The 27,337-nt window shown below is 46.3% G+C and overlaps 1 protein-coding gene across 16 annotated transcripts in view; it reads right to left on the minus strand.

The window, feature by feature from the left end:
- PTPRS (protein tyrosine phosphatase receptor type S) overlaps positions 1-27,337 on the minus strand; it is a 346,861-nt gene that overhangs the window by 70,596 nt on the left and 248,928 nt on the right. For 13 of the 16 annotated variants that reach the window (XM_053301444.1, XM_053301445.1, XM_053301446.1 and 10 more), the window contains 5 exons: positions 23,885-24,154; positions 20,622-21,203; positions 18,486-18,616; positions 18,166-18,310; positions 1,332-1,637 (listed from right to left, as the gene is read on the minus strand). In XM_053301444.1, coding sequence (XP_053157419.1) covers positions 1,332-1,637; positions 18,166-18,310; positions 18,486-18,616; positions 20,622-21,203; positions 23,885-24,154 — 1,434 coding nt within the window. The remainder of the gene's footprint in view (positions 1-1,331; positions 1,638-18,165; positions 18,311-18,485; positions 18,617-20,621; positions 21,204-23,884; positions 24,155-27,337) is intronic. The other 3 variants (XM_053301458.1, XM_053301457.1, XM_053301459.1) reach the window with 1 other exon arrangement.

Here is a 27,337-nt window from a genome sequence, read left to right on the forward strand (position 1 = left end):
AGAGTACTGGGCGGGGCCTACACTCGCAGCCACCAGCAGAAGAGGAGAAAGCTTTGTTCTGTTTTTTGTGTGTGTGGTTTTTTGTTTGTTTGTTTGTTATGCCCCCTGAGGAAACAGCTGGCTGAGAAGTTGTTGGGGAAATGGGAAGGCCACAGCCTGGAGGCTGGAGACAGCAGGAAGATCCCTGCCTGTGAGTAATAAGATAGGGAGCAGTTCAGTTAGACATGTGAGAGAAGTTATTTTCCTTTGCTTGAATCTGAGTTACCTGGCTAATGAAAAATTTTCTCTCTTACACTCTCCTTTATGAAGAGGCAACTGTTCTTATTGCACACTTGGTTTTCTTCTTCTTTTAATCTAATAACAAACCCTTGTTGGTGAAGTTTGCTACTCTTCATTTTGGGTCTGCCTTAGTCACATGACTTTGAAGGCCTAGGAATGCTCAGCCCTTCTAGGGAGGGTTTTAAAACTTTAGCCCCCAGGAATCTTATATGGAGAGTGGATTTTCCCACATCAAAATAAATTGGACGGTGGCAGCCTACTGTGAATCCCTTACAGACAAGGATTCACACCAGTGAACTCCCCTGCTCCTCCTCTGGCGGACACTGGTCCTTCCTCACAGCCGCTTTTTGGAAGAAAATGACATTTTCAGTAGCACAAGAGTGAAGCACACCACAGGCACCATAGGTGTTAGCACTGCCATAGAAGTCTCTTTGTCAGACTGGACTATTATAATGTGCTCTATGTGGGGCCGCCTTTGTATGTAGTACAGAAACGGAAACTGGTGCAAAATGTAGCAACCATTTGGGGCTCCAGAGTAAGCCAAAGAGACGATACTACTCCTATTTCAAAAGAACTACATTGGCTGCTGATACCTTTTTGGGAAAATTTCAAAGTGCTTGCTATTACGCATAATGTCCTAAATGGCTTTTAAAAACTGAAGGTTTTTAAGAGACCCCTTGTTCGCCATGAGCCCTGCTGCCTACTGAGATGATTTGGGTAAGTCCGTCTATGGTTGCACCAGCTCGTCAGGGCTGGGCCTTCTCTGTGGTTGCCCCAAATGCACTCCCTGTCAGAATAAGAGCTTTGCCATCCTTGGAAGCTTTAAAAACAACAACAACAACAGCGTAGCTTTTATTTAAAAATGTAAACTGTTTTAAATGTGTTTTTTGGTTTTTTTTTTAATGTTACATTTTAACACTGTGCAAACCACCCAGAGATACCTATTTTGGCAGTATAGTAATGGGCAAATAAATAAATTAAAAATCTTCCTTTAATCTCTGCACTGCATTCAGCTCAATGGAAAAGAAAAAGAGAGAGGGAAAGCAAATTACCATCTTCGTCGGTACGGACGACTACCGGTGAGCTTTCAGGGCCTGGCCCCACCTTTGTGTGCGCCACCACGGTGATGCGGTATTCTGTCCACTTCTCCAGTGCTTCCAAGAGGATTTGATTGGTTGCCGGGGGAATGTTGTTCACCTCTCTAGGTTCCGTGTCCTCTGAATCCAGGGCTCGATAGCGGACGCTATATCCATCCAAGACGCCGTTTTGGCTTTCGGCTGGAGGAGGCCGCCAACTTACCAGAATGGCCGTGGATCTGGTGCTGAGGCATTTTACGTCTTGAGGGGGGGCGGACGGTTCTATGGGAGGGGTTGGGTAGCGGTTGGGAGGGGGGAGGGGAAGGAGGAGAGGAGGAGGATGGGGGAAAAACAAAAGATGGGAAAGGTAAAAGAAAAAAAGAAAAATGATAACAAAAAATCTAAAACAAAACAAAAATTTGGTTTAGGAAGATTAAATTTAAAAAGGAAAAAATTGCTTTTTTAAAATTAAAAAAAAAAGGCAACAGAACCAAAGCAAAGGGTATTGCAACACAAATTTTATAACAGAAACAAAGAGACACACAGATTGGAAATGGGCTAGCTGAGGGTCTCTCCTTAATGGCAGCAGCCACTGAAGGCCACTCCTGACACTATGCTTACTGTCCGCTTTTGGAATAATGTCTACATCAAGGGCAACATGTCAGAAGCGCTCCTTTACATAGACCTTTGCAAGGAGGAAGCTTGAGGAAGGCTTGGCAGAGATGTCAATTATTGATCCTCCCAAGAAAATCTACATAGGTGGCTAATCTAGACAGAACTGTTCCTAAAAGCATTCTGGGGGACTTAAATTATACTAGCAGAGCAGGACCAAGGAAAAATCCCTCCTTCCCTCCAAAGAGCCATTTTGCACATGCAGGGTACTTACTCCCAGATAGAACTGCAAACAGGGAGAGATCCCTGCCTGAAACCATGGCCTTCTCAGCCAGGAAGGTCTGCCACCAATGCTGAAATGCTGGAAACTTCTTCCAGCCAATAGACCAATGCAAGATTAGGAATCCAGCCTGTTGCTTCACATGACACACTGTACTGCTTACCCACAAATTATCCCGCTTCTGGTTTTTTGGGGGGGCAAACAGCACAGCAATAGTACAGCAGAGGAACATTCTACAAAAGAGAAGAAGGACCTTCCACTCCCAGAAAATAAAGGTCTAACATAATTGGCTCTTTATCATGGGCGCTGCACGCTGCACATGTGCAGTGGGGCATTTCCATTTTAGGTTCAACCCAGTAGCCCTCACCACTCCTGTTGAACCGTATTTTTAAAGGTGGACTCCCTCCCTGTCCACCAACAATCCTGCAAATCTCTACAAATTCTTTGTTTGGGAATTGACATATTAGGCCCCCAAAGACCTAGTACCAAAAAAAGACCCCACATCTGGCAAAAAACCTTAGTATTTTGTACATACTAGACAAACTTTACATCTTCATCTTGGTGAAGATCATATTTTGCACACTGGGTAAACTTCAGGTCTGATACAGATAAAGGACTTGTTCTGCACACTGGCAAATTCCAGATCTTATTTATTTAAAATTTGGTGTACACAAGCTTTTGAAGATCCATTACTGACAGTTTATATTTTTGGAGATGTTTTATTAGATTATATTTGCATTTTTAAAGTTGGAATATATATATATATAGAGAGAGAGAGAGAGAGAGCGAGAGAGCGTATTTTTTTAATATATCTTGGTCCTAGTTTGGAGGATATGTGTATTTTACTTGGCCAAGTTTTTATTGCTTTTTCTTTGTGGACGATCTTATGCACACTTACCTCTGACTAAGTCCCACTGAATGCAGAGGGAATTATTGAGGAAAGATGCAGAGGATTGAGGTGTGAATTCTATGAGTTCACATAGGAAGCTGCCTTATATAGAGTGATGTCATTGGTCCATGTAGGTCAGTATTGTCTACTCTACTACACTGACTGGCAGCAGCTCTTCAAGGTTTCAGACAGGAGTCTTTCCCAGCCCTGCCTAAAGATGCTGCTAGGGATTGGACTACCCTATCTCATAAACAAATACAGTATATAAAATTATTTTATACTAAAGTCAGACCATTGGTGCATCTAGCTCAGTATTGTGGATACTGACTGGAAGCAACTCTCCAGGGCTTCAGAAAGGACTTTTTCTCAAACCTAATGGTACAGTGGGGAAATGACTTGACTAGCAAGCCAGAGGTTGCCAGTTTGAATCCACACCGGTATGTTTCCCAGACTAGGGGAAACACCTATATCGGGCAGCAGCGATATAGGAAGATGCTGAAAGGCATTATCTCAGACTGCGTGGGAGGAGGCAATGGTCAACCCCTCCTGTATTCTACCAAAGACAACCACAGGGCTGTGTGGTCGCCAAGAGTCAACACTGACTCGACGGCACACTTTACTTTACCTTTACCTGGAGATACCAGGGATTAAACCTGGGATCTTCTGCATGCAAAGCAGATGCTCTACCACTGAGATATGACCCCATCCTAACGGCTTCCCACATGTTATAATTTAGAGGAGAGGTTAGCAACAGGTTGAAATCTGGTTATAGGAGGGGAGCCATCTCCCCATGACTCAGACATCAGAGGTAAATGGGGTGTCCCCTGTGGGAGTGGAATATGACGACAGGACATTTGGGGGAGTTAATACCGTGAGCTTTTTCTTGTGAGTATAGGCCTGCATCCTATGAAATTGTCCAGGCATAGTGCCTTTCTAATAAAATGTAGCTCTCTGGAGTATCCGCTTAAAGCAACTTGTTACAACCCATCAGCTCTCCCAGAGATTAATGGTCTTCAAACGCTCTGCCAGCCCCTCGAAAATAAAGAGAGTATATCAAGACCAAACTGACAAGCTGAGAAAGCAAAAGAAAATTAACCGGAAAAACCAAGCTGCTTCATTTTAAAAAACGAACCCAAGAAAGAAAGAAAAAATAAAAAAAAATGCCCAAACGAAGGGAAAGTAGCAATTGTAAATAATAATAAAAAATAATCTGTCAAGTAATACATAAGTATAAAGCCAATGCTTCCAGAGTCCTTCTAGTATGATTTACGTACCTTCTGCAACTGCTAAGTTTATAAGACTTTCTTACGAGAGTACTATGGCAATTCAGCTCTGTAGAGACTAGGTCAAGCTCTTGGTGGGTTTCTAGATATAATTCAAATGCTCTCCCCTCTTTCTCACTTGATTGTTCCATCCCCACTTTTTCTGGGTTTCCCCCATCCAGAATTTTCACTCCAGGCACAAATGACCAGGCTCAAACTATCAGACTTGGGACACATTCTGCGAAGTTCCAGCTCCCTTGAGAAGTCCATAATGCTGGGAAACGTTGAAGGAAAGAGAAGAAGAGGACGACCAGCAGCAAGGTGGATGGACAGCAATGAATGCATCACGGAGAGACCTTACAGGCCAAGTGGAAGACAGATCATCCTGGAGAGAATCTATCTATGTGGTTGCTAAAAGTTGACACTGACTTGATGGCACTTAATCAATCAATCAAATCAGAAGATCCTGCCAGGGTCCGGACCTGGGAACCTTTGCAATCAAAGCAGGTCCTCAAACCACTGAGCTAAGAATGGTTCTTGTGAACATATGAAGCTGCCTTCTGAGACAGACTCTTCGTCCACCTAGCTCAGTATTGCCTACTCTGACTGGTAGCAGCTCTCATGGGTTTCGGATGGGTGTTCTTCCCAAGCCAGGGACCTGAGGCTTTCTGAATGCAAAGCATCAGCTCCATCCCTGAGCTATGGACGGTCCTCATGGACATGCTGCATTGACTTGAAAGGAAGACAATCCTGAATTTAAGATGATCCTCGCAAATAAGGTAAAAGTTATACCCATATTTATTTAACAAAAAAGAAAGATTCCTGAATTTAAGACAACCCACCCCATTTTGAAGTCTGTACGTTATTAAGAATATTTATATACCACTTTTCAACACAGCCAGCATGTTTTTTTGTGTGTGCATGACTTTACATGTGTTCATTTTAAAAGTGAGACTGCGTACAGGTCCACTGAAACACAGGGTATTTATTTATTTATTCATTTTTTATACCACCCTTCCAAAATGACTCGGGTACTAGCCACCTTAAGTGGCGCAGCGGGGAAATGCTTGACTAACAAGCCGGAGGTTGCTGGTTCGAATCCCCGCTGGGACTATACCGGGCAGCAGCGATATAGGAAGATTCTGAAAGGCATCATCTCATACTGCGCAGGAGGCGGCAATGGTAAACCCCTCCTGTATTCTACTAAAGAAAACCACAGGACTCTGTGGGCACGAGGAGTCAAAAATCGACTCGACGGCACACTTTACCTTTACAAGTAAAGGTACAGAGAGGAAGTACAGTGGTCCCTCTACTTACGAAATTAATCCGTTCCGAATGCACATTTGTAAGTCGAAAAATTCGTAAGTCGAAAAGCGGTTTCCCATAGGAATGCATTGGGAACGGATTAATGCGTTCCGGAGCCTAGAAAAAAGACCCAGACCCCCAGTAAGGCTTGCAAACTGCACAGGAACATTTCTTTTCAAGAATAAACAGGCAGTAAACAGGCAGGCAAGTCAAGGAAACCGCATGTAAAATTCGTAAGTCGAGGAAACCCCATCTAAAAATTTGTAAGTCGAGGAAACCCCATCTAAAAATTTGTAAGTCGAAAAAACCGCATCTAAAACCGGATCTAAAACTGCCGTTTGTAACTCAAAAAATACTTATGTCGAGTAGTTTGTAAGTCGAGGGACCACTGTATGTAGGAAGAATTTGTGTGTGGGGATAATAGGGAAACGACACCTCCCTGGCTCAGAATAGTTGCTTTACTGAGCAAAATACCCAATACTGGGCAGGAGGCAAAAATACTAAGGGAACAAGTGAAATGCTTCATATGAGGTGAAGTATTTCATGTGGGTGACTGAAGAGGCCTAGGGTTGCCAATGTCTGAAATCTGCAGAAACTGGCACATGTTTCCAGGGGTCCCTTGAAAGCAGCCCTGGGGATTTTAATGACAAGATATTGTGAAAAATTGTGTGTTTGTGTGTGCTGCGTTGTGTTGTGTGTTTGAATATCCAGGCAGACCATTTCTGGCAACCCTAACTTGGCCTTACTCAGCTCCCTACAGTCCCTCACAGCACCCATTCTGACAGGATTCCCCCTCCCATCACTCCAAGATTTATTTTCCCCTCACAATACTTTGTGAGACTGAGGAGAAATGATGGCATGAGGAGAAATGATGACATATCATGATGACATGATGAGGAAAATTACTCAGCGTAGTCCCACTGAAATTAAAAAATTTTCTCCTTAGTCTCCTCCTAAAGAGAAATTTCTCCAAATTCCTCTTAAGGAGCAATTTTTCTCCTCAGTTTCCTAAAACATAAAAATATTCCTTCCACCCCATCTTGAACAAACTTGAATTTGTCTGAGATCTACAGGGCTACCTCAACTGATCATTATTATTTATAATCCCCCTTTATGACGGCCAGGTCCCTGAGGCGGCCAACAACATATTTTAAAAGAATATCATTCAGTTATTTTAATCAGTAACTAATTATCCCTTGCGTTTCTTTTCAGACTGTGAGGCCTTTCAGGGCAAGAATTACCTCAGAACTACCTGGATAAAAGACTTGGCCAAAATACAATTGATAATCTTCCAAGAGCAGGACCAAAATGTATACAGGCAAATGTATACAGGCTGACATGATGAGGAAAATTACTCAGTGTAGTCCCACTGAAATTAAAAAGGACAAGTTAGGCAATGTCTAACTTGTTATTTAAATTTCAATGGAAGTATTTTGAATCATTTCCCTCATAATGCCAGCCATTATATATACATAAATGTTTATTCAAATCAATGCTTAAAAACGATAATTAAAGCATCCACACAACTGTGAATCTGCAATATATATATTCAAATATTGTGTACAATGACAAACAGAGAAATCACAAATGAGACTTGATGTTTGCACAGTAAAAAGATAAACATAAAGATAAATTCCGCCACCAGATGTGTGTCAACCTATTTAAGGTCTTCTTCAGAGGCCTAATATTCTCAAATCCAGAACAAAGTCTGCAAAAAAGCCTGTACAGATCTATTAACAAACTAAGCATAGTACAAAATTAGCTCCACATTCTCAATATTTACATAAAGTGTATTCAACCAAATGTGGTTAAAGTGTATTCATTCAAATATATATTTATTAAGCACTAAGAATGTAGAGCTTATTTGTGATTTCATTATTTGTTATATACGGTAATATTTGAATATTTATTTTTGAAAAATTATGGTGTTGTGGATAGATAGATAGATAAACTTTATTATGATCGTAGATCAGACTGAGGTGTTGTGGATGTTTTAGACTATATATATATGTTATCATTTTTTAAAATAAACATTTATGCATAGAGTATACATAAGAACCTGTATACATTTTGGCCTGGTATTGGAGGATCTATGACTTTGGGGTCAGAGAACCATTTTCTTATTCCTTCTGCTATAATGCAAATCGCTTGAGAACTTTTTCACTGTGACTGTAAGGCAGTATATAGATATTTTAAAATAATAATAATTTATATTGGATAGGATCCAGACTAAGTCATGACTAAGTCCCCTTAAAATTATTAGAGCAACTTTTCTCATTTATTTCAATGGTGCTGCTTATTATATTCACACACACACACACACACACACACACACACACACACACAGCTTTTCAACTAAAAACTAGCTTAGTCTGGATTCTACCCACCACTAGTATTCAAGAGAGATATAACAACAAAATCATAAAAACGTCAAAGAACATGAAAACAGGAGATGACATTAGCACTTATTCCCACAACAAATAAATAAATAAAAATAAATAAATAAGTGTGTGTGTGTGTGTGTGTGTGTGTGTTTTAAATTCTTCTCCTAGCAAATACAATAGCAAGGATGTGACAGGTCTTCTAGATTTGGTTTGACAATATGTGTGCATTTTAGAGGTACTATATAGTATTTGTCAATTTGAATAGTGAATTGGTTTTTGGGGTAATCACCCAGCAAGCAAATAATGGATTCTGAAATGAAATTTTGCATTTCATATCTACACTGGCTGCCGATAAGTTTCCGGGCAAAGCACAAGGTTTGGGTTATAACCTATAAAGCCCTAAACTGCTTGGGCCCTGGGTATTTAAGAGAACGCCTTCTTTGCTATGAACCACACCGCTCATTGAGATCATCTGGAGAGGTCCGTCTGCAGTTGCCTCGTCTGGTGGCTCGTCTGGTGGCTACTCAGGGACGGGCCTTCTCCTTTGTTGCCCCGAGGCTTTGGAACACACTTCCTGCTGAAATAAGAACCTCCCTATCTCTTACAACAGTCGAGACACATTTGTTCACACAGGCTTTTAATTAGATATTGCTTTTAATTATGTTTTAATAGTTTTAATTGTTGAAATATGTTAATCTTTTTATTGATTATTTTTATTGTCTTGTAAACCGCCCAGAGAACTTGCATTTTGGGCGGTATAAAAATATGCTAAATAAATAAATAAATAAATAAATAAACAAACAAACAAACAAATAAATAAATAAATAAATTTGAATGTTGAATTTTGTGGTCACTTTAAAACAGCTTCTTTCTAAAAATTCAAGCTTGATACTCATTGGGGGAGTCAACTGGGGTCTGGAGTATACCATTTCAAAGTGGAGGGGTGTGTGTGTCACATGACTGAAAATTGCTCCGAAAATAGCCTTGGCTGGCATCCAGACTAACGCTACACTAGTGCAATGAACAAAGATACACGCGCGCGCACACACACAAAGGTTGCATAGCTGAGCAAATGATCACAGTTGCACAATCTCTTGCAGTCTTGGTCTGCTTGCGCAAGCATTGCACTTGCATAACATAGATACCGGAGAGCTCTCCATAATTCCCTGCAACATATATGGAGGCTATTCTCACAACCAGCAAAAATCGGGCCAGGAGAGCCTAGCCCGATTTTTGCTGGTTGTGTAAACCACCCGGCAACCTGTTTAATTGCCTCTGCCCTTAGCCGAGGTTAGCGGAGCGAGCGCTCCGCTAACCCCATCTTTGTGCTCGTGTGTTGCTGCAGCGCGGCTCCGCACAGTGGCAACTCACGAGTAGACCCCCGACCAGGAGGCTAAAAACCAGCCTCCTGGCTCGGGGGTCTCTCCAGTATGCCCTGTGTGCTCGCGCAGGGCATGCTGGCCCCCGATCCCTGCAGCCCCCACCAACTCCGTAATGGAGCCAGCAGTCATGTGGGTGGCCGCCTAGGGCTGCTTCCCTGCTCGTCTGTGGGGAGAACGGGCTTAGCCTGCTCTCCCCACAAACTCCATCCAGGCTCACTGATCGTGAGAAGAGCCTCATGGTCTGAGAAAGAGGTTTCACAGCAGAAGGCGTACTACCACTTGTGCAAGTGCACCACTAGTCTGGAATGCAAGCTTGCTAGTTCCACTAAGTTGGGAGCTTTCCATGAGTGCAGCAATTGTCTGGATGTTAGCCACTGTACACAGAAAACTAGCACTTCAGGAGAAAGGGTTCTAGCCCAGGTTTCTCTCTAACAAGCCCACTTTTAATGTGGAGGGAATTGTTCTTATACAGAACATTTCAATGCAGTCTAAAATGGTACAGTTCAGACATGGGTTGATCACCTCCAGGATAACTATATAATTCTTCAAAGTTCAAAACCGCGGTTCAGGTCTAAAAAGAACATCTTGAAGAAGCTCTCCTATTGGATCCTTTAACTAGAAGATGCTTAGAAGTGAACTCATTACCTTGGATATGCAAAACACATGTCCTATCACTATACGTGCCACCTTAAGTAGTGCAGCGGGGAAATGCTTGACTAACAAGCAGAAGGTTGCTGGTTCGAATCCGTACTGGTACTATATTGGGCAGCAGTGATATAGGAAGATGCTGAAATGCATCATCTCATTCTGCATGGAAGGTGGCAATGGTTAACCCCTCCTGTATTCTACCAAAGAAAACCACAGGGCTCGCTGGGCACCAGGAGTCGAAATCAACTCGACAGCACACTTTACCTTTATCACTATACACAAACTGGAAGGTTGTAAGAAGCATAGTGGTGTCTGGAAGGAGGACTTCTCAATTGTGTTTCTGCATATCTGGAGTTCAGAGCTCTCTGTCTATTTTGAAAGGGGAGCTGGGAATTGACAGCTTTCCCCTTTCACCTCGAATCCCCAAAGCACTCTGCTTCTTAATACTGGTATCCAATCTGCCTTCTCTTCTTGGGGACTTAGCTGAAGTCAGGAAGTCTCAAGAAACCCACTGCAGAGAAAGACCTGGTCTCACCTACCCTTTTTGTATCCTGAGCCTAAAAGCCACATCAGAAATTCAGTACTAAAACAAACCAAAAATTGAAATCAAACAGAAAATTATAGCCCTAGTAAAAAAAGCAGAGTGTAGAGCTCCATCAGAGAACCTGGGCGTGGCCATTTTCCACTGGCTTCGGCTAATGCTGCCCAGAGAAGGCTGTTTGCTCACTCACCCTTCTAAAACTCCAACAAGAGAGCCTGTTTCGTGTACCCCTTCTTTTCCCAGTGGGACACAGGAAGAGGAAACATGGAAAGGGCCGGGAAGAGGGGGATGGGAGGGAAGACGGAAGAGTTTTTTTGCACTCTCCCTGGCTAAGAAAAGGGGAAAGTCAGAAAACACACAACTCATACTTTTCTGGACCACACCATCTGCAAGAAGATGGCAATCCAGTGCAGACCTTGCTGGTGAGAGGACCCTTCAAGGGCTTTCGTGGAGATTCCTTCACAATCCAGCCCAACCTGTGTGAATTTAGAGGTGTGTGTATATGCATGTAAATGAGACAAGTAATGTAGTGTTGGTAGCCATGAGGCCAACTCTTGCCCCTTGAAAGACCCAGAAACCTTCTCTACCCCACAAACCACTTGGCTAAATTGGCATCACACATAGCATTGGACAGTGCCCTTCCCCATGGGGTTTTGGAGGCGACCAGGAAAAGTGAAGCGTGTGGAAGAAGTGTGGGGCATGGCAAAGAGGTGTGGGGCATGTGGAAGAAGTGACAGGTTGGACTGTATTTGTGAATCTGCTTGAGAACAGCCAGTACTCACCTTTGGTACGCTCTTACACGCATTAAAAGTTGACTGTCCAAGCCTCAAGAATGGCCCCTTACTGAGCTTTCATACCAATGCAATGTGGTTTTTTCTTAACCCTTTAGGTACCATAGACTTTGAATAGGTCTACCTGAGGTCACAGGCTATTAAAAACAGCAAGAAAAACGGACTGGCCTACAATTCTAAGAGCTAAACAATGGATACCTTTTGGGGTTTTAAGAAAGGCATTTGACAGGGTTGAGAACACCATTTATAATGGAGTTCTCTTTCTTTTTGGTGTTCTCCGCTTATTTCTCTGCAAATCTGCTTAGGGTGTACAGTATAGTTTTCCACACTTGTAGATTTCCTGAATCGTGGTAAGCATTTTCCAAAATATATAAATTTTAAACAGAAATCAGCTACTGAGCAACAACAGCTCCCCAAATCTGTTGCTCTTACTCTTGAGAGTTAGAAATGGTTATACATGCTCAGCTCTCCAAAAGAGATGATCTGTTTCCCCCCACTTTAATTTTATTAGATTTTCTCCAGGCATTCAAGTCTATTGTCTCTGGTACTTGAAGAGTTAAAGCCAGACTACTTTCAAGATCAAAAAATAATACTTTACCTTTAGTTTAATGGATTTTTTTTTTTGACGGAAAAAAACGGGTTATGATGCTCAGGAGTGCCACCCCTGCCAGAGTAGCAGAAAGTGCTCTGAATGGCAAGGCGTTGCATGCAGGGGGGCAGGGTGGGAAGAGGTGTGCTAATCCATCATGCACATATGCATGTGAAAGCCAAGACAAAGGGAAATGGGAAAGGCAGCAACAAACAATAGAGCAAGTATGGGGAAGAGCAGAGAAGGGCGGTAGCATGAACCCAACGGACGAAAGTAAAAGGGCATATCTGCATAGAAGCTTTTTCTTGCTTCTAAGTCCTGTTCTTTAGCACCACAAGCCTGGGTGTGGTCTCCTGAAGAATAAGGTGCAACAGGATACACTTCCGTGCCAGCATCGGACCTTGGTCTGGTCAACTCAGCTTCCACTATCCTTGTGCAGTGGGTGATGGTCAAGTGTTCTGAAGGCACGTAATCCTTGGAGTGACCGCAGAGGGTTCTTTACCCACAGTGTGACATGTGCCCATTGTCAAGTTGCCTTCTACTGCGGTACTCTATCACTGAGCTACAGTCTCCCCTAAATATGCAAAGCTCAATGTTTTAATGTGTCTTTTTTATAATCTTGTTTTTAAATTTTATTGTGAGCCGCCTTGGAGTTTTCTTCATGAAAGGCGGGGTACAAATTTAACAATAAATATAAATTTAACAATAAAAAGCTGCCTTGGTCCATCTAGCTCAGTCTTGTACTGACTGGCTTGGCAGAGTTTTCTTTTCCTGCCCTGTCTGAAGATCTCAGGGGTTGAACCTGGGACCCTCTGTGCTCTGCTACTGAGCTAAGCTACTCCCCGACACCAGTGCACACCCCAGTAAGTCAACTGAAGGATCAGGAAGTGAATCAGCCCTCAGCCATGGCCTTTCTCTTTGTGTGACAGGGACCTGTCACACAAGCTAATTCTTCCTTTTTAAAAAGAGAGACATATATGTGTTTATTCCAGGCTATGATGAATTTTCTTGGGATCTAGGAGCCAGCCCCAAAATTTAGGAGCTAGATAATGGACCCTTGACAAAATTATCAGACTTAGTGATGGACATTGTGGAGGGGAAGAATAAACAGGCTTCTCTCTGTTGACTGTACAAGTAACATACTTGGAACAGAAACAGGGTTCCCTGGGATAAAGAAATATTTTATTAGATAACTCTACCTCTGAATATTCTAGTCTATTAAATTTCTGGGTGCCATGGCACCCTGGTGCTTAGGATTTTTCAAGCCCTGGTTTATACATATATACATTTCACCTTTAGGGGGAAAGTATTAAAAGAGAAGAAAATGCTGTGGGGATGGGCAAGGGGGTTATCAATGTCACAAATGCTAGCCAAATGGTTCCCATTACAGTTGTAATACAATAAGCAGAAGAAGAATCTGCTTTTCCCTAGGTCAGCCTCAATGTCGAAAGGAGCTTTTCCCAGGATGGGGAAAAAATAATAAGGTCCCCCGTTAGGGGCAGAAAAACTCCTGTCAACCCACTCCTGATCTTCTTAAAGTGCTACTTCTACACTCACCCTAACATAATGGAAGGAGAGCTGGTCTTGTGGTAGCAAGCATGACTTGTCCCCTTAGCTAAGCAGGGTCTGCCCTGGTTGCATAGGAATGGGAGATTAGAAATGTGAGCACTGTCAGATCTTCCCCTCAGAGGATGGAGCCGCTCTGGGAAGAGCAGAAGGTTCCAAGTTCCCTCCCTGGCAGCATCTCCAAGATCGGGCTGAGAGACACTCCTGCCTGCAACCTTGGAGAAGCCACTGCCAGTCAGTGAAGACAATACTGAGCTAGATTGACCAATGGTCTGATTCAGTATATTGCAGCTTCCTATGTTCCTATAGGCTATCTGCAGCCTTTGAATGTGAAAAAAGGACACTGATCTCTGGAAAAAGCCCAGTGCAGATATGGGGGGTGGCGGGGAGAGAGAGAGTTAAAGAGAGAAGGAGAAAAATACTGCTGGAGACTGACAAGCAGTTTTCTCAGACAAAGCATCCATGCATTTTGACAGGCAGGCAAACAAGCTAATGGACGAAAAAGAAAAGATAGAAAGAAAACTCGCCATGGAGTAGGCTGGGGAGAGCTGTATGGAGGGGTGGGGCTGCGTAGAAGAAAAAAAAGAGAGAGAAACCAAAAAGCCTGCCCCGAGCTAGGAGGTCTGAGCGCCGAAGGATGCCGCCAGGATCAGGGAAGAATTGAACTCGTTCCTCCAAGCAGCCAACCAGGGAAAAACACAAGTGATTTCACCACGTTACAAGACCCGCTGTGCCAAACCCCTTCCCCAGGTTGATCGGTCAGGAAGCAAACCTCCCTGAACTAATTAATGACAGAAAGAGAGAGAGAGAGAGAGAGAGAGAGAGAGAGAGAGAGAGAGAGAGAGAAAAGCATCGTCAACTCTCCCCGCCTGCCCCCCGCCCCCAAATCTAGAAACCAACCAAAAAGTGGGTGGTGGGATGGGAAAGGGAACCTGTAAACATCTTCCAAAGGGCACATGCAAACAAGCCTGCATTGGGCCCACAGAAACCAGGAGCCTCTTCCCCACCTCCCGTGTTTGGAACAAATGTCCAGAGAAACCTTTCCTAGTGGGCAGGAGTTCCCCTGCTACCCTTTCCTTTCAGGAGACAAGAACTGGACCAGAGAATGAAAGGTTAGCAGCCAACCATGACCCTCCTTCTGTTGATGTACCTTTGGTTTAAAAAAACAACAACGAGGGGGGGGGGGAAGGGGGCGGGGAAGAAAACCCAAAGAGCAACAGACCAAGTTCTGGTCATCTCCAGCACTCTATATTTCTCAACAGGCAGTGTGAACATGTCTGCACAAGGATCTTCTTTTTCTCGAATGTATAAATATTTAAAAATTAACATTTAACAGAAAGAAAGTGAACAAAAAACTATGCAAATGATCAAAACCTCAGAATGGAACAGAGGACTTGGGAAAATTTTGAATGAGAGACTGATGGAACATAGACCTCGTACAACCAACAGTCATTGGATGGTGTTTATAACCAGGGAAGATGCAAAAATTGGCAAGCAAGATATCTTCAATTCCTAGAGTGGCTCGTTATGTTGCCTGCCTACACTGACAAGGGCGGCTGTTATTCAGAAGGCAACTGCCAGTTAGGGTCGGCAACCCTTCAGGATGGGCCTGGAGTCCCCAGGAATTGGCATTAATCATCAATCACCAGGTGACACTTGAAAGCAATACTGGAGATTTTCATGGCCTGGTATTGTGCTGGGGGTGGGGGGTGGGGTATTGCAATCCCTTCGCCCCTCCCCACAAAATCCAGGAATAGTTTCAGGCAAAATTAGCAACCCTACTGCTAACATTCCAACTCCAGCATGACCAAGAAATAGAACCTAGGAGGGGCCAGAGGAGGAGGCGTGACTTTTAATGGCTGGGATATCCAGGTTGCAGGGAAGAAGTTTAGTTCCCATCCCAGGGGTGCACCTAAGGTATCCAAACCCCCCACCCTTTATTTATTTATTTATTTACTTACTTACTTACTTACTTACTTACTTATTTGAAACATTTAATATACCACCAACTCCGAAAACTCCGGGCGGTGCACAAAAACATGCAAACAAGGCAACATTAAAAATTACATTCTAAATTAAAAACTAAAGTAACTAACAGTGAAAACTAAAGTAACTAACAAAAAAAAAAAAAAAACAAATAGGTAAAGCACAGGGCAAAAGCCTGGCAAGAAAAAAAAAAGTCTTCAATAGAGATTTGAAGACCAGTAAGGATTGGCCTGCAGTCTCCCGGAGTTAGCATCCATCTCCAGGTGACTTTTGGAAGCAGTGCTGGGGATTTTAATAGCTTGGACTTATGCAAAATATTGGGGGGGAAATACTGACAAGAGAAAATCTCCACCAATGGCTTCAGTCAGAGTTGACAGCCATATCTCTAGATTCCAATTCCTTTATTCCCTTTTGGTCCTCACATCCATGAAGTTCACATACTTGGCTCTGCCCTTCCTACTGGTTTGCTTCCCCAGTCTCTCTGTGACATCACAGCTAATGGCAGCAAAGATACTCAGAGAGCTGAGCAGTGTCTGGGGCCTTCAAGTCTGCACAAACATGCCTGCTGAAGAGGCCGTTCATGTTTCCCTTCCTTGCAGTCTGTGGGGAGTACTGCAGGTCAATGCTGCTGTGATTTGGATCAGGCCCCTGGATGTGCTGTTTACCGGGGAGGAAAAGGAATCACACCAGATCTAATGTCAGGATTAGTGTTGTGGAGAGGGGAGGCTCAAATGCTGCCTTGCCCCATGCCCCTGGTGGGGGACAGCCCCCTTTCAAAGCCCTCAGATTAGACCAGGCCTGTTCAACTTTGGCTCCCCAGCTGTTTTTGGACTATAACTCCCATAATCCTCTGCCACAGTTGCCAATAGCCAGGGATTATGGGAGTTGTAGGCCAACATCTGCAGGACGGCTGAAGTTGAGCAGCCCTGGATTAGACTAATGCTTAGTTTGGCCCTTATCATGAATCTGAAGGATAGCTCAGCCTTTGGCCAAGATACACTTTGTTTCCCACCCTAACACAAAACAGTGGAATTCTTCTTCCAGATCCTACAAAAATTTGCATCATCCCGAGCTACAAGTTGCACCAGAAGCAGCATCACCAGGTCTTGAGTAACACCACACAAAAGAGGGAAAGGAGCTAAAACTGAAATGCATAGTCCTCGAAATCCAGCCAAAGAGAAAACAGGGCCGAAGGGAAAGAAAGGACGACAACAAGAGGCGAAGCAACTCAGCGGTGAGGCAGACAGCTGCTCTCACTTATTAAGGATTTCCTGGGAGGTGGAAAGTACTACTCTGGCTTCACACACTGGCCACCTTCCCCCACCCGCCCCCACCCCTCAACCCTCTCTGCTCGTGGCTACTCCAAATGGTGGCCGAGTTCTTTACAGTAAGGATGAGAGGAGACAGAGAAACACAAAGAACAGCCTGCCACAGCCAATCATGCGGTTGGAACAAAAAAAGAAAAAGAAAAACGAAAGGAAGAAAGAAAGAAAGTGGGGAGTGGGGGAACCAACAAAGAAACCACCTCAATTTTTTTTTTAAATAATTAAAAAAGAAAAAGAAAAAGCAAAGATCTGTGAAAAGCCCAGGTTGGAATATTGCCAGCCAGGGATGGGAGATATCCCTGGGGCAACAGCAAAGGGAGACAATCCATTAAACTAAAACCAGCACCAGTTTCTGTTCTGGTGTCATTCATATTCCCCCGTGCCCTCCGCCCCTTGCATGGGGGCGGGGGGAACATCTGTCTTTCTCCTATAGGCTAGAAAGCTTGCTTAGGAACCATGAATTGTGGGGAAGGAAGAGGGGAGGTAGGAGCAAGGGGAAAGCTCTCCCTCGGAAAGATGACTGTGGCACTTTTGCTAAAAGCCATCTCCTCCCTTTGAGCATCTATGCTCACGGAATCTATCTCCCCCGTTGCTTTCCTCTAAGCCACAAGCTCCCTGTGATTCAATTTGCACTTCTTAAAAACGAGCGTCATTTCTCTCGGCCGTGCTCAGCACAAAAGGCCAACATGATAACAGCATGGCTTGCCTCTGCCCCATACCCTGGTGTCAGACAGGGCCATAGGAGACCCTCCATTCATGCAGTCTGGCCACCAGCCAAATATGGTATGCGAAATGAAGTTCATTCAAGAGTGGTGGGCAAGGAGGCATTAGGTCCATACCATGCTCCCCCCACCGGGACAAAGGCTAGCCACCATGTTTTCAGGATAAGCAGACACACTAACGTTCCCTGGAAAAGATGATAGGGAGTCCCCTCAAGACGCTTGTGCTTCACCACTTTGAAAATAGGATGTCAGAGAGCCATCTCTGCCAGCTGCACGGGAGACTGGGTGGACCACATCCCCTCCCCACACATCCAAGGGTGCAGGAGGACTGTGAGAACCGAATACCCTTTCAGGAGCATAGTGGATCCTCAAACCAAGTGCCACGTGATAAACCGGACTAGGAGGTACAGCCCCCAACCTCGCCCACCTCAGCTGCCCCATCCTGTGCCTCAGTACTCAACTTCCCTCTCTCTTCCCTGACCACGAAACCCCTCAGAGAATGCTGGGAATGGAGAGAGAGACACCTACTAGACTGCAGGGTGCGCTCCCTGACCTCCAAGGTGTAGGCCCCAAGGCCCAAAGTTGAGCGAGCGGCCAACTGGAAGACATACTCTGTGTTGGGTTTCAGGTCTTTCACAGTGAACGAGGTCACAGGGTCAAAGGTCTTCGCAAACTGCAGTTGGGGATGCGGGAGTTGACACGGAGGAAAAACAGAAAGAGCAGAAGTGTGAACAGGCACGGACACCCCATTTTCCTGCACTATGCCCCAAATCTGGACTCCTCCCACTCATAAGCAGGGATGCCACAGTTCACCTCGGGGCTCCCCCTCCCCATTAGGGTGGTCTCACCTCCTTGCCACGGTCATCTCTGTAGAGGAGTTCATATTTCACTATGATCTCCTGGCGGGGAGGGCTCCAGGTCAACAAAATAGTACTTTCGCTCTTGGCTTCTGCTCGGAAGTTCATAGGCTGCCCAGGAACTGGCAAAAACCCAGAAGATTTTGCAGGTAAGATTGCAGGGAGGGGAAGCAGAAGACGACTCGACACTCATGCCCTGGTCACATGGGGTGGAGTTATTCCCCGCTCACATTGGACAACGATGTGGAGTGGGGAACTGTGCCATGTTTCAAGTCATGTGGCAACTTGCACAACGTTTCACAAAGAGGGAGGGACCTGGGGCTGATGACACCCTCAGCACTGTGTTTCTTTTAATTTCTAGTACTAACAAATCCTCAAGATAAGAGTGTCCAGTGCAGGATGCCATCATGCTTTAGACCTATTGCATCATCTTGGAGTTCTTGGGCTATCTCTGATGATCAGTCCAAAAAGAAAAGAAACCAGGAAATCCCAGTCCAGCAGGGCTGAACAGGTTTTTCAAATACAAAGGTGTTAGACCACCAGGGCTCTTGAACCAGTAGCTGACAGTAGGGTTCAAAGTCTTACTTCCTGCACCACTCAGGCAGAGTGTGCCTGTTCTCTGCTGCTCTGCAGCGCCACCCATGTAAAGCCCAGAAGTGGTACTGCAGCTCTTCAGCCCTTCATAAGGAACCAATGAGGCCCTGGCTGGCTCTATATAACAGCTGCTCTAGGCTTGGTTCCTCACTCTGAGCAATGCCGTTGGATTGAGAAACAGCCTTGCTTCAACTCATATCTGACCCACCTGTTCTTTGAAAATCTTCAGTCTCTGGCCCCTTTGATACTCATCTGCCTGTGCTGGACTCCTAGCTGTGACCACACACAGAATGTGGACAAGGCCTAATGCAGGGATGGTGAGGCTCTACATCATCCTTGGGATGTCCAAGGGCGGCATACAAAGCATAATTTAATCCGACTAGGAAAGTCCGATTGAATTATACGAAACAGCAGGAATTATGCTGATATGCACAATTTGTACAAGGTGTAGAATTTCAATTTTTCTATTCAGTGCAAAGAACAGACATGAATGTCTTCCTCACGGCCAGCAGTAGCACTAATGCCAATCAAGCCAAAGAACTAACAAACACAACAGAAGCTCAATCCACCTGACAGCTGTTTTTGACATAAAACCTTCACTTTGCTGACCTCTGCATCATGCGGCAAGTTTTTCAGTGCCGGTGGCAGGGGGCCTTTAAGAGGCAGACAGAGCCCTCTCTTAAGTCAAAGGAGGGCAGTCTTATGTCAAAGGAGGGAAGCACAAAGAAGGACTACATTTCCCAGCACTCCAGGCGCATCTTCCAAGGTGGTGCAGGGGCTCAAGGGGACCCTGTATCCTTTAAAGTAGTCCCACTGGTGTTGGGCAAAGCACAGCACTGCATGGCGGGAATGGTCACCCCCACATGGTGCCAGCCCAGGGAGACTGTGCAGAGTATTCTGCTTTGGCTGAAGCTTCACACAGGCCCAACAAACAATTAGTCAGGGAGGATGTTCTCATGTGCAGCCTAACCCAGGGAAGCCCAGCCTGGGCTAGGCTGTGGGTGACCACTGCCAGGATTGGGGCCGATCCTGGCAGGGCAGTGCCGCCTAGCCTGGCCTTTTCACCCAGCCGTTAGCTGAGGTTAAGGGAGTGAGCACTCTCTCAACCCGGGCTTGCTGCTCGTGTGCGTGCCGGGCTGCTTCCAGCCCAGCCGCACAGAGAGACAGGCGCCTTGAGAGCCCGTCTCCTGGGGGGAATCCCCCAATGCACTGTGGTGCATTGTGGGATTACCGGAGGCTGGGACGTGTCATCCCGGCCTCCAGAGCTCTGCGCTGCAGCAGACAGTGCAGATTGTCTGGGAGTGTGGCCTGCACTCCCAGAAACAACTGGCACTCGTCTGGCGGGAAGGCGAGTACACCAGCCTACCTGGCGCCCCACCAGCCCAGTCATGTGAATGACCCCAGGGAGTCATACCTAGGGTTTCATGGGGCCACACTGCCCTAAGGAGCAGCCTGCAGAATCCAGGCCACTGTGACATGCCCAACTCAGAAAGCACGGGCACTGCAAAGTCAGTTCTGCTGACAAAGACTCACCTCCTTGCTGTGTTTTCACCTGGATGGGGTCTGACAGAGGCCCGTCTCCTACGGAAGTGAAAGCCAGGACCCGTACGGTGTATGTCTTCTCCTCCAGAAGACTGCTAACGGTCGTGAGGAGACTGTCGTCCACGTTGTGCTTCTGCCAGTTGCTGACAGGCTGGTCCGCTTCCATGGTGTAGTAAACCCGGTAGCCTCGGATCTGCCCATTTGGCTCTACTGGCTCCTCCCACTGGATGATCATGGTTGTGGCGCTCAGCATGCGGCCCTGGACGTTCCGGGGGGCACTGGCAGGTGCCTGCTCCCCAGTGTGGGTCACCACAGATTCGCTGGGGGGTCCCTGCCCAATGGTGTTCACAGCCGACACCCAAATCTCATACTCGGAGTTAGGACTGAGTCCTCCAATGCTATAGCGTGTGGTGGTGATGTCTTCTTTAATCTGGTACGGTCCATCCTGGCTCTTCGATTTGTACTCAATAACGTAGTACGACACGGGGTCAGGATTCCCCGAGTCCCAGGTAATTGTGATGCTTGTTGCGGTGGTCTCCGTCACCACTGGAGTCCCTGGAGCCTTGGGGAGCGCTGAAGAAGAAAAAAAAGGAAGAATTAACTTTTTAAAAAAGAAACACACCACCATATGTTAACGTTGCATTTAATTGGCTAGTTAGGGCACCAGGAGCCAGCGGCGTGAACGTAGATTATAGTGCGGCTGTTCGAGACGGCTGCTGAAATATTCCCAGCCTAGTTAGGCACACTTTATTATCCTCCTTAAACTGCTCCATCAAAAGCAAAAGCGTTCCACTCAGCATCTGGAATCATCAACGTGCGCTTTGAGCTAAAAAGAAAGGAGCTCGCTTGAAAGCACGCCGGGGGAGGGGGAGAGGGGGAGAGGGGAAGCCACATGGTCACAAAACAGCCCGGTGGAGACAGAAGAACTGACGTGCCGCTGCCATCTTTGGATGACTCTGCAACAGGGAACACCCAGAGAACGCGGATTGTGACACCCCTAGTTCAGCCCTGCCGTGAAAGAAAGGAGTGGGGAGGCCCAGGAAATTTCTGGCACTTTCCACCTCACATCCTGAGGCACCTCACACCCACTGTGGGAACAGGCCGGCATTGTGTACCCCAGACCCTGGCTGGGGTATGTCCATGGATGATGATGATGATGATGGCTGAAGAACTCCAACTTGCTCCCCTGACCCCTGGATATGTGTGCACCCAACCAACCTTGAGCAAGGGTAAACCAGTGCTTCCACTCATCTACACAAGGCTGGTGAGCTTTGCTCCTCCAGTCCCAACATGCTCAGCCATCCAAACGTCTCTGCTCCCTTAAGCGACTCCGCCAATGCTGACCCTTATGCCTGGAGCCCTCCCAGATCTCCTGCACCCTTAAAGGACTCTGACCTTTCTCCATTGTTTCCCCTTATGCTGGCCACGTTTTGGAACTCATGCCTAGAACTCCCTCCAAGAGCCTCAGAGATCTCCTGCTCTCTTAAAGGGCTCTGCCCTTTCTCATACCTGGAACCCCCTCCTAGAGCCCCATATATCTCCAGATGCTTTAAATAGCTCCACTTTGCTTCTCTGCTGCCCTTGATGTCTGGAATTTCCTCCCAGAGCTCTCCCCCGCCATCCCTTTCAAATCCTCCCTCAAAACCCATTTTTGCTGCTAAGGTGTAACCCCTTAGTTCTGATCCCCAAGCAGACCAGGAAAGCTGGTCATGTGGCAGCAAGTATGAATTACCCCCTTTGCTAAGCAGGGTCAACCCTGGTTTGCATTTGAATGGGAGACTATGAGGTGCTTCGCCGGGGTAGTGCAGGGAGCCGTCCCTGGGCGGCTGTATCGGCCGCCCACACGACTCCCGGCTCTGTCATGGTGCCGGCTGGGGCTGCGGGGATCGGGGGCCACGTAGGGCATTCTGGAGAGACCCCCGCGGCTGGGAGGCTTGTTTCAGCCTCCTAGCAGGGGTCTTCTCATGTGCTGCTGTGGTGCGGAGCTGTGCCACGGCAGCACATGGTCAGCAAAATGGGGTTTGCGGAGCGCTTGCTCCGCTAACTTCATTTAGGGGGAGGGATGTTCTTACGGTTTGCTGCTGGGAGCCGTGTGGCTCTCGGGGCAGCAGATGACCAGGGGAAATCGGACTAGGCTCCCTTGACCTGATTTCCCCTGGTCGTGAGAATAGCTGCTATATGTGTGAGCACTGTAAGACATTCCCCTTAGGGGATGGAGCCATACTGGAAGAGCACCTGTTTGCTTGCATGCAGAAGGTCCCAAGTTCCCTCCCTGGCAGCTTCTCCAAGATAGGGCTGAGAGAGACTCCCGCCTGGAACCTTGGAGAAGCCGTTGCCAGTCTGTGTAGACAATGCTGAGCTAGAGGGACCAATGGTCTGACTCAGTACATGGCAGGTTCCTATGTGAGCCTGAGCCTAAATCCAACGCAACCCAATACATTCTCTTCCCATGTACCCTCATTTCCATCTTCCTCCCCCACACACTCTGTTTCAGCCTCCTGTATCCAACTGTAAAGTCCTTGGGGCAGAGTCCTTCTTTCTCTGTGGTTACTCTGTAAGATGCCTTGTAAATGGCAAACAGTACATGGCATCAAACACAGTCAGTCCAGTGGTGTACCCATGCTGGTGACAACACCAGCTCACGCAGGGCATACTGGAACTTCTGGGGGCTGCGTGGCCACCGAGCTCCCCAGCCCCCGCCGGCTCTGTCACGGAGCCGGCAATTGTGGATCGTCTGCAGGGAGAGCAGGCCCCGCAAAACTGGCAAAAGCGGGTCTCACTGATTGTGAGACCCGCCTCATAGTTTTATACAAAATTTTTAAGATTCAGAGAATGGGCACTTGACAAAATTATCAGACTTAGTGATGGAGATTTTCAGGGGGCAGAGAGAGTAAAAAAGGCCTTCTCTCTGTCCTCTTCACAGGTAAAATTCTTAGAAGAGAAACAGGACTGCCTGGGACAAATAAAGATTTTATTAAATAACTCTACTACTGAATATCCTAATCTAGGCATCACAATTAAATTTCTAGGTGCCATGGCTCCCTGGTGCCTGGGATTTGTCAAGCTCTGGCTTAAGGCTGAAATAATATTGGGGTGTGAGAAGTAATCGAAATAGAGGCAATCTACGACTGGCTGAAACCAGTTTGCTCCAGGAGGTCATCAGCAGTGGTGTCCCCCTCCAGGCACTGGGTGCCCATGGTGTCTTGGCACCGGTCCTGCATGTGCTGGAACCCAACAGGATTGCCGAAACTCACATTTCACTGTGATCTGTGCAACAGCCTCAATGACGCCCAGGCTGGACATGGCCACGCAAGTATAATTGGCGGAATCCTTCACATCCGTAAGCTCAAGAACATTTCGGCCAACTGGCATGTCATCCTCAGGGGTCAAGTCCTCGGCCCCCTGCATCCACTTCACATACGGCATGGGTGAGCCGACGGCCACACAGGTGATGTTCACATTTCCACCGGGCATGATCTCGTGACTGATGGGCAGGATGGAAAAGCGGGGGGCCACTCGGCGAACTGTGGACAAAATGCGCAGAGGTAACAAAAACAAAAGAAGAGAGAGAGAGAAAGAGAGAAAGAGAGAGAGAGAAAGAAAAAGATAAGGGGGGAAAAGAGCAGAAGAAAATTTAAATATAGACTGAGCTTTAAACGGTTTGTTGTTCCTTGTTTTTAAAAGGCTGAAATTAAAAATTATCGGAATACCAAAAAAAGAAAAAAAATCGATAAAGGAAAAAACAGAACTTCAAAATAATTTACTTTCACAAACGATATATAGAATAGAGACATAAAAGCGATATTTCATAGCAACAGGGTTCCATTGATCAATTTTAGACCCATCACAGCACAAATAAATAATACACAAAAATTTATTAGCAATTTCTCATCTTTAAAAGAACAGACAGCATTGCTCTTTTGAACTGGGCCCCCACGGTAAGTATTATGGGGACTGTCTTCCCCTCCCCGAGCCAACTCTGAGACAAGCCCCTCCTTTTCGGATGTACAGGTAGGGACAGATTCTTCCCTCCCTGCACTCGCTTCCTGGAATCTAGAACCAAGCTTTGAAAGGTCCTTGCATCTTTGACCCCTCCGGGGGGCGGGGGGGAAGCAATCATGACAGGACAGGGAGAGAGGAAAATACTCATTTCTAGTCTTAACGTTGGGTACTCACACCCATTTGGCATTAGGGGAGTCAAGCAAGAAGGATGATGCTGGAAAGTCTGTGCCAAGGGAGGCAACCTGACTTTGAGCTGGGTTGCAGGATCCATGCAGGGAGCCATCCAACCCTCTGGTAACTCTTCACAGGCCAAGGTAGCTTAGGCATCTGTATCAGCCCAGTGAGGAGTATAGTCCTACATCCCACACGTTAGGTACAGATGAGGAATTGGGCATCAGCACAAGATGTGGGATTGGATATCAACAGGGGCTCAAACAGAGCTTAGAAACTGCTAAGGGTGGGGTGGGGTTATTGGGTGGTCTCCTTTCCAACTGTGGGCAGGTAAAAGGTGGGCCAGGTAGGTGGGAAGAGGGGCTTGTTCCCTGGAGATGGACACAATTTAGCCTGCATTGAGGGAAATGTGTGACTGTGACGTCTTCCCTTGGGGAAAGAGTATTCTCGCCCTTTCCTCCCACCCCTCTGTGAATCGGGTGGGAGGGGAAGAATTAAAAAAAAGATTAAAAAGAGACAAGAGAGGGAGCTGGTGGAAACAAAAGATGAGAAACTCTAATGAAATTTTTGTGGTTTTCGGGTATAGAAACCCTAACAAAGCCTCTTTTAAGGTCTGACATGATTCCATCGATAGATGCAGCTCTCAGAATCACAAACATCATGCAAAAAGAGGTAAACAAGAGAAGATAGAAAGAGAAGAAAAGAGAGAGAAAGAAGGAGGGAGAAAGAGCGCGACAGGAGAAAGAGAAAGACAGGGGAAAGGGAAATGGAGAGCACTGGAACTGGTTATATGGGCTGCTAGCAAACGCCCACATGGGTAAGGAAAGAGAAAGAGAGAGGAAGAGAAGAGAGAGACAGAGAAGGGGAGGGGAGGGGAAACCCACTTTTTAAATGCTGCATACTGGTTTTCTAGCAGATGTGAACCAATGTGGTAGTTCACATTGGCACATCCCAGCCCTGGCAGAATAATAATAATAATAACAGCAATAATAAATATAATAAAATAGAATTAATAAGAAGAATAATCATAAGAAGGAAAACAAGGCCATGAAAACAATTAACGCTGAGGAACCAAACAAGAACCAAACAATGGATGTCCTATGCATCTCCTTAGCAAAAGAAACAAGGTGCAGGTCCCAGGTCCTTACATGAGGGGAGAACATGAAGGCAAGGAGAAGGCACCATTTCCCATGGCTCCATATTTTTGTGTTTGAATGAGACAACAGAAGAGTTCTGGGTATCTTGACTCTTCCTCCCTAAGAGCCCAGAGGGCAGGAGAAGAGGCCAATGGAAATGTTCAGTTAGGAACGAGCCTAAGGCTGGAGGGAAGAAGTACCTAAGGATGACAAGGGCCACTTGTCCTTTAAGGCTGCCTCTTGGTCAAGTGGTTCTCGGACTTCTCTGGTTTCAGTTTCATAGGACAATGGTTAGACACTGCATTGGTAGTCTTCTGAAGAGCTTCTAGGAGACATCTGGTCAGCCACAGATACTGGACTAAGTAGACCTTTGGTCTGGCCCAGCATCCTTCTTATGTTTCATAGAGAAAATATCTTAAACTCCTTGGCTTTATGGCTTATTCTGCCTGCACAAGTGTATGGAGACTCAGTAACCCAGCTTCACACAACCACCAGGGAAGTCCGGTTCCTGGAGAGGACATGCTCCTGTTGGGCAGTCCAATTTTCGCCCAGCTGCTGTAATCAAGATTTGACTTTGGGTGGAGAATATCAGATGGAATTTGGGCACAGTGCTTGGGAGCCGGTAGTTGGCAGGTTCAGATAACACACCCACTGGGAGTGTGCACTCCCTCCAGGAACTGGGCTGCTCCATGGAAAGATGTTACGTGTGCATCACTGAGTTGGGAATCCCCCCTCCCAGGACTACGGATAGGTCCATGCAACCAGTGTTCCTTGTTGCAGAGAGAGGTGTTGTTGACTGCAACTCCCATCATCTCCAGTCAAAGGCCACTGCAGCTGGGATGATCACCAGATCTCGCTTTGTTTTGCCCTATCATGCTCTGTTCGGATCCCAACTTTTCTCCTTACTTCCCACGATCTTGCCTCCATGCAAGAGCAGAGTGATGGAAAGAAACGAAGGTTAAATCATGATTGTGGGTTCAGACATAGAAGCTGTTCTCACGTGCAGGGGAAACCGGGCTAAGGAAGCCCAGGCCGGTTCCCCCTGCGCATGAGAACCTCCAGGAGCCACTTGGGCATTAGACCACATGAGAAGCACCAGGAGCCATTTTAAGTTTGTCTGCCAGCCCCAACTGCTTGCAGCTAGGCCTGGGAGACTGTGGGGTTCCTGGCCAGCATCGGTGGGATTACCATAATGCACTGCACACTCACATGGTGCATAAAGGGATTTCTGGGGGCGGGGCACCCCGGCTCCTGACCCTATGTGCTGCCCATGGGGGCAGCTGCACGTCTGGGCATGCAATCTCCATGCCCAGACCAGCAGCCTGGATCGTCTGTAGGGAGGTAAGTGTTTCAGGGCTTCCTCCCCGCTCACCCTGTAGCCCTTTCTCACCGATCATG

The sequence above is a fragment of the Hemicordylus capensis genome, chromosome 2 (genome assembly GCF_027244095.1).
Source record: "Hemicordylus capensis ecotype Gifberg chromosome 2, rHemCap1.1.pri, whole genome shotgun sequence".
Classification (NCBI taxonomy): Eukaryota; Metazoa; Chordata; class Lepidosauria; order Squamata; family Cordylidae; genus Hemicordylus; species Hemicordylus capensis.